This window comes from Condylura cristata, unplaced genomic scaffold (genome assembly GCF_000260355.1).
Source record: "Condylura cristata isolate star-nosed mole 26May11 unplaced genomic scaffold, ConCri1.0 scaffold00030, whole genome shotgun sequence".
In the NCBI taxonomy this organism is placed as follows: domain Eukaryota; kingdom Metazoa; phylum Chordata; class Mammalia; order Eulipotyphla; family Talpidae; genus Condylura; species Condylura cristata.
In genome coordinates, this window is record NW_004567131.1 from 860,294 (window position 1) to 876,424 (window position 16,131).

Genomic DNA, 16,131 nt, shown 5'->3' on the forward strand with positions numbered 1-16,131 from the left:
TCCATTTGTTGAGAATTTCATCCTTCCAACGTTGTACCTGGCTTAATGTCAGATCCAAGTACTGGGAAATTAGCAATCTACCTAGTAACAGAGTTTTCAGCTTAACCTTACTCAGCTTCTGGGGTTTGTTTGATTGCATGTTTTTTTTTTTTTTTTTTTTTTTTTTTTTTTTTTTTTTTTTTGGTTTTTTGGTTTTTAAAGAGGCAGAGCTAAGCTTCATAAGAAATTGGGCCAAGTTTGAACTGACTTCACTAATCAAGTTAGCATTGCCCTGCCTGCCATTTTCCTCCAGTTGACAAGGGAATCACCACCTGGCTCTACCCAAACACCTTTTATAGGAAGACAATAAGTTGAAATCAAGGTATTGATGTATTTTGTGTTTAATTTTCTAATGAACTTTCATTTTCTCTTCCTAACCTGTAATTTTTAGCCACCTGGCTTCTTCTGTGTTGTTTTCAACACAACTGACCAGCAAGGGCAGTCTTGTGTTGAATATATGTACGTGGTGGTCAGATCTAGAATACATGCTTAGAACAGCCTTTTAGGGGAAGTCCTTTGATAGAGTTCATGAGGTTGTATGGTTGCAGGAAACCAGAAGAGGTGCTTCACACCTCCAAGCCATTGAGGAGAGAGTGAAAAGCCTTCAACTTTCAAGTTTTTCCCTATATACTGGCCCAAAATAAAATGTCCACTGCTTGGTCAGCTTCACCAACATTCTATCTTGAGTAGACCTGATTGAAGCCAGTGGTATATCCCTGACAGCCCACTGAGGTGTCCTCTTTGGCAGCCCTGAGGTCCAGGAATTGACATAGATGAGGACCCAGAAACAAGACTGACAATCTGAGTCCTGAGTCTGATGGGGAGTCCTGCCGTATACTGAAGTAGAATGTTGGGGTCAGGGCTTCTGGCCTTTTCTGGAAAGGAATATCATTCTGATGGACTCCACAGGGAAACTAACCAGCAAAGCTCAGACTCTTCTTTGATTTTGACAGCCATGCTGCCACACAGCAGACCCATGTAATCACATGACTGACAGAGAACATCTGTAGGTTGACAGGGAATGAAGCGTCAAGTCTTTTCAGTGAATATCTCTACCCAGGAAGCTCAGCCACGTCACCTGTCTCCAGAGTCACATTCCTCGCTCCAGCCTGAGGAAGGGTACAGCGCTAGACTTCTCCCATTTTTAAGTTCTGGGGACCACCCCATGGACATCTCTGGGAGACACTTCCTTCTGTTTCATATTAAAGGATTTCCTAGACCTGCAGGGTTGGAGCAGGTAGAAACACGTGTTTAACACCCTGAGGTGAGAGAGAACTCCGGTCCTAGCTCCACTGAAATGGCAAGAGACACTGACTTCTCACCACCCTACCCACCAGGGCTGCGTATCAGCTCCAATGCCAAAGAAAACAGCCCCAGGCAGGATGCAGCCAACCAGAGGTGGCTACCTACCTGAATCTTTGCTTCACAGACTGCTTCTCTGCAGACTTGCACACGTGACCAACGTAGTACAACGGGAAGAATAGAAAGTTCCAGTTGGTGGCAAACCACGTCAGGGTGAAGGGAGCATCAAACTTCCTGAAGGTCAGCTTGGCAAGCTGTGTGGAGCCTGCCCAGGAGGAACACACGCACAGCACCACGGCCACACCCCAGAAAATCTTCTTGAGCTGCACCTGGGAGCATCTCCAGCAGTGGTGGCTTGTTCTCCCACCGGCCTCCACCCCAGCCGGTGCCTGGGCCTCCGCTGGGCCTGGGGATTCCCGGGGGCGCTCCTCCCCTGGGGGAAGAGAAGGGCATGTTTAATCAGGGCTCCAGACTTCACTGCCCTGCAGGAGGCAGCCAGCCCTAGGCCTGTTGTCATGGCTACCCAGCCTGGGGAATGAGGGATAGGGACATGGGGATATAGAGGCAGCTTTGTAAACTTGAACTTAGGTAAATATTTCCTTTGGTATCTTCGAATGGGTTCAGACACGCCATTCTAGAGCCCAGTGACTTAGGTGCAATCGGTGTTATTTTCACTGTTTTACACACACAATCATAAAACGAATCAACTGGAAATTTAAACAGAGCTGAAACTTTCATTGGGTGTAACCATGAATGAATGTTAATTACTAGCAGACAGCATAGTTGGCCTTTTATATGTGCAGCTGGCACTTAGCCGAATGTGGAGTGCAAAGAGGTCATCGCTACTATAGGGATATATATATGTCTAAGGAAATGAATAAAGATATTGGGGTCAAACATACTATATTTTGTTTAAACTGAATAGTGATTTAAATAGCTTTATTAACATTAATTGTTTCAGAAAGTATGACATACAAAACTTGGTTTGAAGCAAAATCCTGACTTGGGTAGCCAATTATACAAAAGTCAGCTAATCCTATCATTAAATATTAACCCTGGCTATCTCTACTTTAGCTTAAGATAATCCCACATCTTACATGGCTAGTTAAGGAAAGATAATGCCTTTTACTGGCCCAAATCCTGCTTGACACCATCGATATTGTGCTTTATTACCTGCTTTATTGATATTTAATCTCCCTCTTCCTCTTAAATTTTTCACATGTGTATAGATTGTAGGTGAAAAATCCTTGAAAAACAAATGCTCGCCCCTCTACCTGTATTCAAACAAGTTATCTGTTTCTGGCCTGAGCTGCAGGGTGGGGAGTAGCAGAAGTGAAAGCACAGCAGAGTGCCAGCCCATTGAGTTCTATCCTCCTGCCAGGCCACTGTGACTTCTTTCCCAATGAATGCTGACAGTGTAATGCAAATTCAATTGCAGGTGAAAACATGTGCTTTTCACTTTATAGAGATTACTGACATTTTAGGTTAGCCTCTACAACCTTTCATTAGTGGAACAGTTTTCAAACAGTGCTTGGGGGAGGGGAGGAGTAGGTTAGAGAGATTTCTCAACTATCAGCATCATTGTCAAAAAACAAAAACAAAACACACACATACACAAGTTGTGGAAATGGAAAAACAAACAAAAAAACCACGTTCCACAAGCTAACTTTCCACTTAAGAATGGTTTCCAGAGGTGGTTGGATAAATCTGGACTCCAGAGGTGGTTGGATAAATCTGGACTCACAAGATGTTTTTTCATTTACTTCCCCATTATGTCCAAGTTTTAAAACAAATAATTAAGTGATGATAGATACTGGTAGTTGTTACAATCAAAGAAAATCACCAAATCATATTGGTAAATTGTTTCTATTGCTTTGGATAAAAGGAGTTATTCTCTAACTTATTATCTCTTTGGATCATTTAACTAAGGCGACATCAATATAAAAGCAAAATAGATTCAAAACAATCTATATTATTTAAAGATAGAATGTTTTCATAGTAGAATGCCCACAGTTTAGCAGACACAGGATGTTCAGAAAAGTGTAGAAAACTCTGGTTGATCAGACACAGATTCCTTTGTGGTAGAAATGTTAATTGTAAATTTCCAATGGACAGTGTGAATTTCCAAAAGGCAGCTATAGCATGCATGCCTCCTTCCATATTATTTAAATATCACCTATGGTAGTATGGGTGTTCCTTAGAATACACTTTGGGAACAGTGGGATTCCTGGGATATGACCCAGGAAGAGCCATAGACATCCAAATGTTAGTCACTGTCATCTTTTCTCTGTATTGAGCCATTTATAAACTTACCAGTTTCATTACTTCAGTCATTCCTAGTTTTTTTTTGTTAAACCAGAGCTACTCATATAAACTAAAAATATTCTTTATAAGCACTTTACATAAATTCTGGAATGTCATCAGTGAAAAGCAATTTATACTAACCTTACTACACAGATCGTGATGGACATGTGGCTGAATTCTCCCCAGACTTTCATGTCTTTGTACCACACACAAACAGCAAAATTGAGATCATGAGGTACTGCACCCAGCATTTAACTTAATGCACAACAGCATGGACTTCACAAACCACACAGGATCTGTACAGTATGAACTACACTAGGAACTTTTTAATCAACTAGGAAATTACCAGAAAGCCTCTATCTTGAGCCAAGAACTTTGGGCTGTCAGTAAGTATAAAATTACTGTTCAGGAATATAGTCAATCTGGGAGTGAAAACTGAATCCATGGAAGAATTATAAACGCAATCATGTGCAAAAAATGGAGATATTTTGATAATAAAGGGAATTCTGAAGAGAGTACAACCAGTACAGGCTGTTATAGTGAAAAGAGTCAGAAAATAGTGGTTTGCCTTGGTCCTTGAAGAGAAAGGTCCTGAGGGGAAAAACGGGGGCCAAGTTCAAGGTCAGGGGAATACACAAGGCCTGCTGAGGGGCAATGCAGGAAAATGGTGAGAACTGAAAGTTACTGCTCCTTTGCCCCCCAGCAATGCCCAAGCTTGTTTCAGTCAGACATTGCAGCACGCATGACATTCATGTAGGCTGGGAGAAGGGAATGGAGTAAATTCAGATGCTGGCCCCTCTTTAATTAGGAAGTACTTGCCTAAATGGCCAGCAGAAACAAAATTCAAGAAGAAATGGAGTGATGGAATAATGGGGTTAACAGACATTTATTCTCCACTATTTGAAATGCAACAAGTGTACTCCATACTACACGCCTTTCTCAGGGTTATGAACTACACAGTGAACTATCCGACTTAGGCTCAGGTTTCAGAGAGGATTTAAGAGTCAGCATCCTTCTGAAAAGCTTCTCAAATCTTCTAGTACAGGCAACTTGTTTATTTTCCCTTCCCTCCTAAACTGCAAATTGAAATTCCTTTGTTTGCTCTTCTAATACAGCTGAAAAAGGCAGAACAGGTAACCCAAAAGGGAAATGAACCTGAATTAGCCTGTTCCAGCTCCCTTGACCATGACTGCATGACTGGAAATACATTATGTCACCCTCATTCTCCAACAAACCCTTTGATGTATTATGATCTTGTATCTTCAGTCTAACCTTGTGATTTAGTTCTGGAGGCAAAGCAAGGTAGATTACAGTCTGGCCCCATGTTGTGCTAATAGGCGCTAACTGTGGAGTCAAACATCCTCCTTTGCCAGTGGCACCTCCAAATGCTCTGTTCTGGTTATGAATATTCCGAAGTTCTGGGAGACAGAGGGGTTCTTCCCTGTTGTGTTGCAGAAGTTGCTTCTTTGAGCATCTGGGGAAATTGCATGTGTGCAGGAGGAGTATCCCTTCAGACAGGCTTGGTTACAGCTCTCCAGGCCATAGTCTGTGCCAGCTCCCATCCTGAACTCTCCACCATGGCTAGTTCTATCACCTACAAAATCACACTGGATGCTTACAACTCCCTAGAGGAGACAAGATATTCCCACTGTTCTGTGAAGAAAAGCAGTATGCAGAGGCCATGCCTGCTCAACAGAAGGAAACTAGGTCATAAAGGATGAGTTGGAGGTCTGGTCTACTTAGCTGCCAACTCATTCTGATGTGAGGACTGTCTTTCATCTCATGAGATGTCCACTGTTCTCGCCTAAGAAAATGAACTGGGTGCTTTCTATGCTTATGTAGTGAAAGTCATTTCTGTGATAAACAAAAATGATGGAAAATCATTCACTCAACTGTGAATCTGTGCCATCTGTGGAGAATTTTCAGTGAACATTGTCTGAAGGTATCTCCTAAGGATAAATGGGCCCTAAGTGGAGAGTGTGTTTTGCTTTGGGAAGGTGTGAACACCAAACCAGAGCATGTGGTAATGAACTGGTAACCTCTTAGGAGAAATAACTGCCCTGGATCACTAGGTTAGAAATTAGATACTAGCCTCTATTTGTTTACCCCCATGAATTGCTTGAGCCTTTGCTGGAAAGTGATTCCTGGAGGCAGTATATAGAAAGTAGAAAGTGTGATAGATAAAAAGTCACTTCTAAAACCAGAATGAGGGCCCTCCCTCGTGGCGCAGGGGGTTGAAGCACAGCACTAAGAAGCTTAAGCCACTTCCTCATGAGTTCCATTCCAGCCTGTCGGAGGTGACCACATGGCGAGCAGACCTCTCCTGACCCCTTCAGCAGTGTACTTCGTCGATTTGTCTGTTCTGCTCTCTGATCTGTCTCTGGTGAATCCTCTCACCCTCTGCATCTCTGGCCTGTACCTCAGTTCTATATGAATAAAATAAATAAATTAAAAAAAAAAAAACCAGAATGATATCCCTGGTGTAGACGCAGAATTGGGAGGTGACCATGACTGTCCTTTTGTGAAGAGAGCAGGGCTGTGTGAGGCTGCTCCCTCATCCCCCTGAAGCAGGCCTAGTCTGGCTTACTCCCATCTCAGTGAACTGAACAGAACTTCCATGCTGTCATTTCTACCCCACTCCCCATTTCTTCAGAAGTTCTAAGCACAGATAGCACCACCTGATACCGTGGGTTTGAGGCAATCCTGGAATGCATGCGGCCTAAGGCAAACATGCCTGTGAAAAGATGATTTGAAGTGGATAAGCCTTAACTAATGCTGTTTGTGCCTTGGGGGAAGGAAAAAAATGGATGTCTGCTTTGGGAGGGGAGCAAGGACCTTGTTTCAAGAGGAAGTTTGAGCTGGTGAGGATCAGTTTTAATCCAACTGTCCTACCAGTGATGGCCTGAACAGCCTCCTGGAGTCCCACTGTTTTCTAAGACATGGCTTTGAATTCTTTCACATAAATAACTGAATTCCCAAAAGCCAAAAACATTTCCATGGCTTGAGAACACGTCTCGACACAGCAGGAGCTTCCCAGTTGCAGACAGTGAGATTTTGGTGCTGATAACCTGCACGCACTCACTGCTCATTTCTGATGTTTTCTCCTTGCACAGGGGCTCCAACTTTTAGTGGCTGGGAATTCAGCTCTTAGAGCTCACAGAAGAGTCAGGCTTTCTCCACAGGACAGTATTTGTGGGATGGAAGCCCTGAGCTGCAGCCTCCTCCTCAAGGGGAGAGCAGGGCAACATTTACCTCACACAGCCAGCTAGAAAGCAGTCTTCAAATGTCTTGTGCAATAAACTATACTGCCAGTTTTCAACAGCTACAGGTATCGTATCTATAAGGCAGTACAGCTTGCCGGGTTAGAGGACAGTGTAGCGTCGGCCTTAGGGTGTCGAATGCCTCCTAGACTTTCCCTGTTACCCCAGAAGCAAGCCGTCTGCACCAGCTGAGGGTGAGGTGGCTGAGCTATTCCCCCGCAGTGAACCTTCCCTATGGAAAAAGCTGCTTCAGTCCCAGGCCATATCTGGGAGTTGCATAGCTTCTCAGAGGCATTTGTACAGCCTTTTTGAACCAGCCTTGTCTCAAGCCTCATGATTTCTTGTTGCTAAAGCCACACGGAGCAGGTTGTACTCACACAGCTTGTCTTTCCTTCCCCAGCTTAAATAGCAAATGCCATGCCAGAAGGTAGGTGCCTTTGCATGGCCACAGCTTACACCCCAGGCCACCTTTCTTATGTGTCACAGGTGCCAGTGTCTCAGCTACTGACTCGAGCTCGTGGGGCTTCTAAACACATTCACCAGCGACTTGATCATGGATAAGTTACTTAGACTCAGCAGGCCTCAGCTGAAGAGATCTGCTGAAAGAGCAGATGGAAGGACAGCCTAATTTTCTTTTCAGGAAATCCATCCAAGCTCCAAGAAGTGAGGTGACATGTCTGATTAATTAGCTATGGGGTGGGGGCAGGAAGTAGAAATGGAGTACTCACCCTCAGCAGTGTTCCTCCGCGTACATGCTTCCCTCAGTTACAAGACATCTTAACCAGTGAAAATGTATCACTCGCCAAAAAGGCTTTTAAGAATTCTCTCTCTTCTCAGCTCTCCCACTAAGCCATTCTGAACCCTTTCCCACATCTGCAGGCCTTCAGTCCCCATCTATCTCTGTGGGCTGAGGAGTTCACTTCCTTGTTATCAAGGTCACCCCCACAGGAGTCCTTGGCTCCTCCCCCTCAACACTGCCTCCCCCCCACCCCGAGTGTTCTATCCTTGCCCATCTGGGTTTCTGCTTTTCCTTTTCAAGGTTAAGAACACCCTTCTCATGCCTCCTGCTTTCCTCCTGGCCAGGCACTGCTGCCTCAGCCGCCTTTCTTGAAGCAACCTCGGAACTGTCTGGAACCAGCCTCTTTCCTGCAGCTTAGCGAGGTCTCTCCCTTTTGTCTTGAACCAGCATAGCACCTTACCTCTCACTGTCAACACTTTACCAGTGTCCTGCAACTGTCCTTCCTCACCATGCTTATCTGGCTTGCAGGCCAGGAAGCACTTAATTTTTTTTCCCCACAAAACCATCTCTCTGGCTGTTTTTAATGCCCTATTCCACTTAGTTTTCCTTTCCGGTGCTTCCTGATGCCATGTAACTAGCGTTCTCTGGTCCAGCCAGATGTCTCTTCCCTGCTCCTAACTCCACGAGTGTGCACCCACCAGGCCTCTGGCATGCCTGTTCCTTCCCACGGGGTCATTGCTCATCCAATGTGTCCCTGAGCCTTGAGTCAGTTGGATGGCTCCCTTTACTTGCAGCTCTCTCCATGACCTGTGAGTTCCTCCTCTGGCCTGTCTCATTCTGTGTGGGTGGCACAGTGTTGGGGAGATCGGCATACCATGGGGCAGCTGGCCCAGGTATTAAATGCCCTGTGCTGCTGCTTCACCTGTACAGGGATGTTTGAGGACAAATGAAGCAGTCAGGTCAAGGCTCACGGCACACGGCAAGCAGGGAGCAAATGCTATACAGGTTACCATTAGCTCAGGCTGCTTCAATCACTTCCCAACATGGCTGCTGTCTCTACTCGTGACAGTAGTGTCCTTCATACTCCACAGTGACCTTCAGAGTGCATGCGTGCAGAAGCCTGTGCGCATACATACACAGCCACACCTGAGGCAGATGTCACAGGTCAAGCCCATTTCTTATGGTTCGTGCTACATGGTGGTATTTGGGGTTCTATTCTAATTCCTTTATTAAAAATATATTTGATAACAGGGTCTTGAAGTCCATTTTAACACCTACAAGACTCTTTTCTCAGACTTCAGTGGTGCCTTTCTCTCCTGTGGCTCCACCCTCCTGTCCGGGTCAACCCCTTGTCTCCTGAGCTCAGCCTGCTGGAAGCCTGTGAGTTTGCCAGCACTAAGTCCTTCTCAGCCCACTTCCTTAGATGGCCTCAGTTCCAGCCCCCTGTTGACCACTTAGCCCCCAGCTGATCCACTCATGGTTCTCTTCCAACTCTGCAGGCTTGTCTGTGGGGTTCCTACCTCCCCTGCGATGGCAGAGGGCAGAGGTCCGAGGTCCTCTCCAACCAGGCCCAAGGTTGTGTTCCCTGAAACAGTGCTTAGAGATGTGTGGTCACCACATGGAGTTTGGTGATGAGAATGCTGACCACATCCAAGCCCAGTAGGAAGCAGTGACTTATTTGATTGTGTCATTTTGGCAAAATAGGGATAACAGTGGTAAACAGGGCTGTCTGGGGTCCATCTGTGTCCCTGCCAGAAGTGGGCTGACCCTCTGCTAAACACCATTTTCTACTCCTTCCCTAGAATTTAAGAATTACCTTTCAATGTGCAATTGTTATTTGTTGTATTTTTCATTGCTTGAAAGCTCTGTTCAGTCAAGAATTAGATATGGAGTCAGGGATTTCATTTCATTCCTCTTAGCATCCCCAGTAACTTCTGTTCATTCTTATAGATCTATTAGGTAACATTTTTGATAAACACACGGGTCACTTGTCATTGAGGTTTCAAACTTAGGCAAGATGTTGAGGTGTGGGACCCTTTGGTGATGTGCATCAGGACTTCTCTCAGATTGGGCCTATAGGGCTGATCTCCATACATACAACGGAGCATCCCTGATAGTCTCATCCCACTAGTAGAAGCAAGTAGCAAGCTGCCCTCAGGGGGCGGCTGAGACAGGCCAACTGTCCTGGAGCAGAGGCTTCAGGGAGAACATCAGCAGCAGGGGACCCATGAGCCACAGGGGAATCCAAGTCTCAGTCCCTTTGGGTGTGAGTTTGAGAGTGCAAATGTTTACTCATCCCTGATCCTCTCTACCTTAAGTGCAACTAATTCATTAAGTGGAACTAATGAAGCAGCTGTGCAATGACTTGCAACATTTTGGAGGCAGACAGATACAGGTGTGAGGGCTTGCTTCTGTATGATCCTAATGATTTCTGTGAGCCTCAGTTTTCTCATCTGTAAGTTGTGGTGACAACATTTACCTTTCACTTGAGAATAGAGATGATATAGCAATTTTCAGACAAAGTACTTGTAATGTATTGGGTTCATTAGCAAAATTATTATTCTCGGGAGCATATTTCTGTATGAGAAAACTCATTCCCAGGGAGCATTCATCATGTGCTAAAGCTAGTTTGTTCAGCTTGAGAGTGCACCTGACTCAGTCCTTGTAACTCCAGAGCCCTTACTCTTTCCACAATTCTAAGGCCATGGGCTTCTTGCAGGAATTGCTCAACTACTAATCCCTACTGAATGTTACTATGTGCAATGTGACTTAGCTGGTGGTAAATATTGATAGTCCTAGTATTCTGCTAAAGACATGACTGACTAATATTCGGCGTGTATGATTGGAATGCCAGGATAAGAATATGAAACAAGATATGCTGACAGATAGGACAGACACCATCAACCTGGCTGAAAACCACTTTTCATGCCTCAACTTCTATCCACGGCCTGGCTACATTCTCGTGCTTCTTAGCCAACTCTGCACATACGCCATTCCCACTGCCTCAAACAGCCTCCCTCACTTCTGTGATGAGTTCTCCCACTTCAGTTGTATAGACTCCAGCCCAGAAGTCAATGAGGCCTCAATAAATTAATTTCTTGCTTTCCTGCCTTTCCAGACAAAAGGGCACAGTAGGCTTGGGTGAAATATTTGCTGAGAAATAAAGTCATCTTGTCCATCTGTATCTGTGTTCAACCAAGCACTGCATTTTCTGTTTGGGTTTTATATGTGCCATATGCTGATTCCTTCTTTCCTCTCCTTAGAGGACATCTTCCACAAACTAATAAATAGCCATCGCTGGCTGTGTTCTGTCCCTGTAGCCTGTCTGCCATCAACACAGGAGCCATAGTGTAAGGATTACCTTGGCCCATGTGTCCAAGGAAAAACAGTGATTCAGACTTCCAAAACAAGAACACAAGATGAAAATGGTTTAAAAAATATAGACTGGAAGCCAAAGTAAACAAGAATACCAAGGACAAAAAGATGGAACAGAGCTATATGTAAACCCAAGGATAGGTTTTTCTGACCTGCAGACTCTTGTTGATATGTAGGTATTGTTCAGGAAAAGGGAATTAGATGTTTTCTAGCTATCACTGAACTCTGCAGATGCTTCTAGATATGTCCCCACACATATATTCTGAGAGCACAAAGTTTTGCTGGAGGTGCAAGACAGTCTGACTGGAAGACTGCCAGACATTTATTAAGCATCTACTATGTGCTAGACATGCACTAGGTATTGCTAACTACCCTACAGCCCACTGCATTCCCCGCCAGTTGAGGTAGATGGTTACTTCCATCTCTAGTTGAGGAAAGTACATTTATGTTTTATCTCCATCAGGGGAGAGAGTACAGGGGAGAGAGTCTCGACTCCCAACTGTCTCATCCTCAGTTTAATACACACCTCCATTGCCCATAGGCACTTATATGCAAGGTTGGTTAAAAAAGCAAGCCCAGGGTTCCTAAAGTCATCTGGGGGAGCAGAAGTAGTAGAGTTCACCAGCCACTAGCCCTAATGGAATGGGAAGGAAGTATACCCGTTTTCATCCCCTGAAGGCAATCCCAGGCCTGGCTGGAGGAGAGTGGCATGCCTCTGCCTCCTGCAGCGCTTCTGAGGTCACAGCACCCACCCTGGATGGTCTCATCAGGCAGGTCCAGCCCGACCTCCATGCAGGTGGGGCATGTCCAGTCCCAGGTGGGCTGGGGGCTGGGGACTGCAGGGGAGCCACCCTACCTTACTTAGAAGGTTGAGGGGTGGGGAAATGGGTAAATTTTCATGTGGACCCCAGAAATGAGCAGTGTCCAGTTTCCTTGAGACAAATACCCAATCTTTCCCTCCCCATCTTTCAGATTGGAGTTCAGGTGTGGGAAAGAGGGTAAGTCTAAGACTGGGGTGAGACAGCTACACAAATGAGACACAGGTAAGATGCAGGTTAGCACAAGCGTATTTACCTCATTCTTTTAAGTAGAGGTAGAGTTGCAGGAGTTCATGACTTTATTGTTCTATCCCCAAATAATGAAAAGAGATTTCCCCTCTTAATCTTTTGCCACTGGAAACACTGGAGTGACTACCCTTGCACACCAGTCCATGCATAGGAGTGTGAGACATGCCTACAGGCAAAATTCCTAGGTTTATAATTGTTGAGTCTAAGGGCATGCACACCTAGCATTTTTGATAGATATTGATGAATTGCCCTAAAAATGGTGTTCTGAAAAGCCTGTTTTTTCTTTCGTTTTCTTAAAGAAAAGAAAGAAAAAGGCCTGTGTTTGCATCAGACAGCCCAGAATTCTATTCCTTCATCACCTGTCATAAGCAGCAGGTCTTGGATAAGTTGATCCACCTTTCTGGGCCTCACTAGTCCTCCTCTGTAGAAGAGGGTGATGGCACCGGGTTGGCCAATGGTAGGCTGTGCATGGGCTGAGTGTGGCACACACAAGCACTCTGCAGTGCTCTCATTGGTTCTCAGTTTCGCTGTAACAAACACCAACTTCCAGGGCCTAAGGGGTCCTTGGAACCATCCTCTAGAGGTCCTGGCTCCAGGCTAGTATCCTTGGTGCACAGCTGAGACTTCGCTCTCTGAGACCCCAGGCACCTCTCACACTCCTTGAGCTGAGGGGCCCCAGTACAAGCAAAGTGAGGGCCTAGAATGGAAGGGGACTGCTTCCCTCCCTGGGGAAGCTGACCAACTTGGCCAGCTCCAGGGAGACTGGAGACTGTCATTCTACCTCTGACTGCTGGGAGGAGATAAGGACTGAGACTGGGCTCTCGGCTCCCCCTACCCCCATACAGAAAGCAGAATGACAGCTGTTCTGAGTGAGGCATAGCTCTTCAGGGACACTGGTGGGCTCTTTCTCTTGGTCTCTGCCTCACATACTCTGAGTGGGGGTTGGGGGGGTGGAAGGACATGTTTACAGGCTGGTGGTGGTGATGGCTTTTTACCTGCTGGCCCTGCCAGTTGCCACAGAGCTGGACAGTCACTTCCTGGGGGGCTTCAGGGGGGAGAACTAGCAGGTAGCTGCCTTTACCAGCAGAGCAACACCTATGGTCTGGCTGAGGGTAGGGGTTGTGGGGAAGGATGCTTCAAATCCAGGGGACTCAGTGTGTAGGTATGGGGGGCAGGAGGGGGGCACTGCTTAAGGTCTATCAACTGGCAAGTGCCTCAAGATGGGCAGGGAAGAGCCCAGGTTGCTGCTGCTGCTGATAGCTGCGCCAGGACCCAGGGGCTGCTTTTCCACCCCACAGCAGCTCAGTGCAGCCAGACAGCTGCCCAGCTGCCACCCCCTCACAGGCAGAGTGGCGCTGCACTGCAGGCAAGCTCCTGGGGAGCAGGCAGCACCCACAGCCAGGCAGCCTCATGTAGCAGCAGGGTAGCAACCCCCGCCTGGATGCTGGAATCCTGGCTGCTGGGATCCCGTCAGGCAGTCCCCTCCCCACCCCGGCCATTACCTTCCACTTTGGTGAGGGTAAGGACCGGACTGTTGCAGGCGCTGAGCGGGGCCACCCGGGCCGAGTGCTTCTTCATGGTGAGCCGTCCGCCTGCAGGAGCGCAGCCTCGGATCGCCTACATCCTGGGGCCGGCTGAAGCACCGCTCGGTCCCGGGAGCCTCCTTGGTGGAGGAGTTCAAAGGGCTCTCAGCCTCCCTCCGCTCAGGCCTTAGGGCCCCGGGAGTGCTGGCGGTGCACGGTCCCCTCAAGGCTCACTGCGGCGCGGCGGCCCCTCGGAGCTCATCTTCCCTGGCCACGCAGCCGGCTACTCCACACACGAGCGCACAGCCTTCTGCCTGGAGGTTGCTGCAAACTCCAACGTCACGTACAAGTGCACTCCCCACTCCCACCCCACGGGCTCACCTGCTCCGCCTCCCGCCCTGGGACGCCCTGCCCCGCACAGCCTGGTCCCTCCCTCACAACCCAGCAGAGCCGCAGGCTCTGGGCAGGGTGGCGGGGCTAGCCAGCTCCCCAGCCTCTTCTGAGTACGACACAGTGAATGGGAGGAGAGAGACTGAGAACTTAGCCTCGGTGTTTCGCAGGTTTAAAAAGGAAGGGCTTTACAAGGAGATGTCAACTCTCCAAAGTCAAAATACTGAACTGTTGGTTCACAGGCAGTTAAAGCCGGAGGTTCCCACAGCTTGCATGAACTTCTTTCAGAGAGTCTAGGGTACATTTTTTTCTAGCCACTGTGGATAGCTTATTTTGGGGGACCAAAATAGTCTACAAAAGGGAAACAGACACAAGAAAAAGCAAAGCAGCCACCAGTAAACAAAAGCATGTGGCCGTTACTGCTCCTGCCCCAGTGCCCTGGAGGTGGCCAAGTCCCCAGGGGAGCAGAGGGAGCTTCCTTTCTGTCTAGCTTCCAAGCTCTTGCTGCTGCAGCAGGTCTCATATTTGTCTCTGCAGGTGCTGGTCTCACTGCTCCTACCCAGGCCAGGCTGTAAGCTACTGACTTATGATGCTTATTAAAAAGCAATGACTACCTATTGCACCACTGACTGGGGCAATCCTGGAGAGGCCATTGAGTCCCCAGGGACACTGAGCCCATGGCAGTGCATTAGACGTGATTTGCCCTCAACCCTGAAGCTAGGGGGTACAGGGCTGATGCAGCCCCAGAACTCCAAGGAGAGTCTCGTGCTCAGCAATCAGTTTTGGTCCCAGCTTCCACTGGGAAGCTGAAGACTTGCACGGTGATTCAGGTGAGTTTTTTATTTAGTACCTTGTCATGTGGGTGTCTCACTAGAGTGGAGTGTAGAGGCAGACTTTGGAACCACGTAACTTCCCCAACCTGGAGTCTACCAGCTGTTTCTGGTGACATCTATCTGCACACTCTCAGGTCTCTGGCAGAAGTGGTTCCTAGAAGTTGCTCATCAAGTACTACTCTTCCTTGGGTAGCCATGATTAGCAGAAATATCCCTGAGTTTCCAGAAAGCCAGACATTTTCTGGGTTGTTCTTCACAGTATCCTAGGAATGGTTTTATGATCTCTGCAGAGCCCTCTAGTGGTAGCCTCTATACTACATGCTTCTCATAATTGTCCCAAGACCCCCAGGTGACAAAGTTAACTAGGTCTTTTTGTAGAAGTCAAACAAGTAAGCTTCAAGCAGCAGAAGCTCATGTATTAAAAAGGACCTCTTAATTACAATGCAAATTCATGTTTTATTTCATCAAGTTCAAACACTTAACGTACACCCAAACAAATCACATAACACCCACTTTTGAATATTTTCTACACATAGCAAGTAGTTTGTCAAGTAATTTGCATAAATCATTCCATTAACTCACAAGGTTCTCTAAGATCATTACCTCATTTTATACATGGAGAAACTGAGGCTGAGAGTTTTAATAAAATGTTCTAAACCTAGCGAGAGTAACTGGCTGCGGAGGGATTTAAGTCTTGAGTTTAAAAAAATTAAATTCCTGCCTTGATAACTTCAGTGATATTCTTTTCTAAATGTAAAATGCAAGAATTCTATGGAGCCAGTCCAATTCAGCGGGGGGGGTGAGGGAGGGGGGCAGATTAAGTAATCCACAGCCTGTTTCTCTCATTTGAATGAGATGACTTTGGATCATCCAGTGGCATGGGTGATTGAGAGACATTGACAGCTTCCTGGAGGACCTAAGTAGGCTGGTGTACATCTCCCTCAGCACTTCCAACTGGCTTGTCCTTACTCATTCTATGGAACATGAAAAGTGCTCAAAAATGTTTAGAGATTGATGCATGAAAGACAAATAGAAAACAAATATGAAATACTCCTGTCTCTAACTTCTCAGTAATTGTTAAATGTTTGCCGAGCCCTCCCTGGTTGTGGAGTGGGTTAAAGCACAACACTATGACGCTAAAGCCACTTCAGCATGAGTTCGATTCCCCGCCCACCCCAGAGGTGCTGCAGACCTCTCTTGCCCTGCCTGCTGCTCCCCTCAGCAGTGAACTTCATCGATCTGCCTGTTCTGCTCCCCACTCTGTCTCTGGTGAATCCTCTCACCACCCCTGAGCCTCTG

General features: G+C 46.8%; 1 protein-coding gene across 2 annotated transcripts in view; it reads right to left on the minus strand.

The window, feature by feature from the left end:
* The window catches only part of SLC35F3 (solute carrier family 35, member F3), a 352,675-nt gene that overhangs the window by 87,478 nt on the left and 249,066 nt on the right, over positions 1 to 16,131 (minus strand). Inside the window, exons 1-2 of one of the 2 annotated variants that reach the window (XM_012731433.1) lie at positions 13,589 to 13,900; positions 1,450 to 1,774 (exon numbers count right to left, since the gene is read on the minus strand). In XM_012731433.1, the coding sequence (XP_012586887.1) occupies positions 1,450 to 1,774; positions 13,589 to 13,664 (401 nt within the window). In that variant the 5' untranslated portion in view covers positions 13,665 to 13,900. Of the gene's footprint in view, positions 1 to 1,449; positions 1,775 to 13,588; positions 13,901 to 16,131 lie in introns of those variants that run through there. The other variant, XM_004691127.2, reaches the window with a different exon arrangement.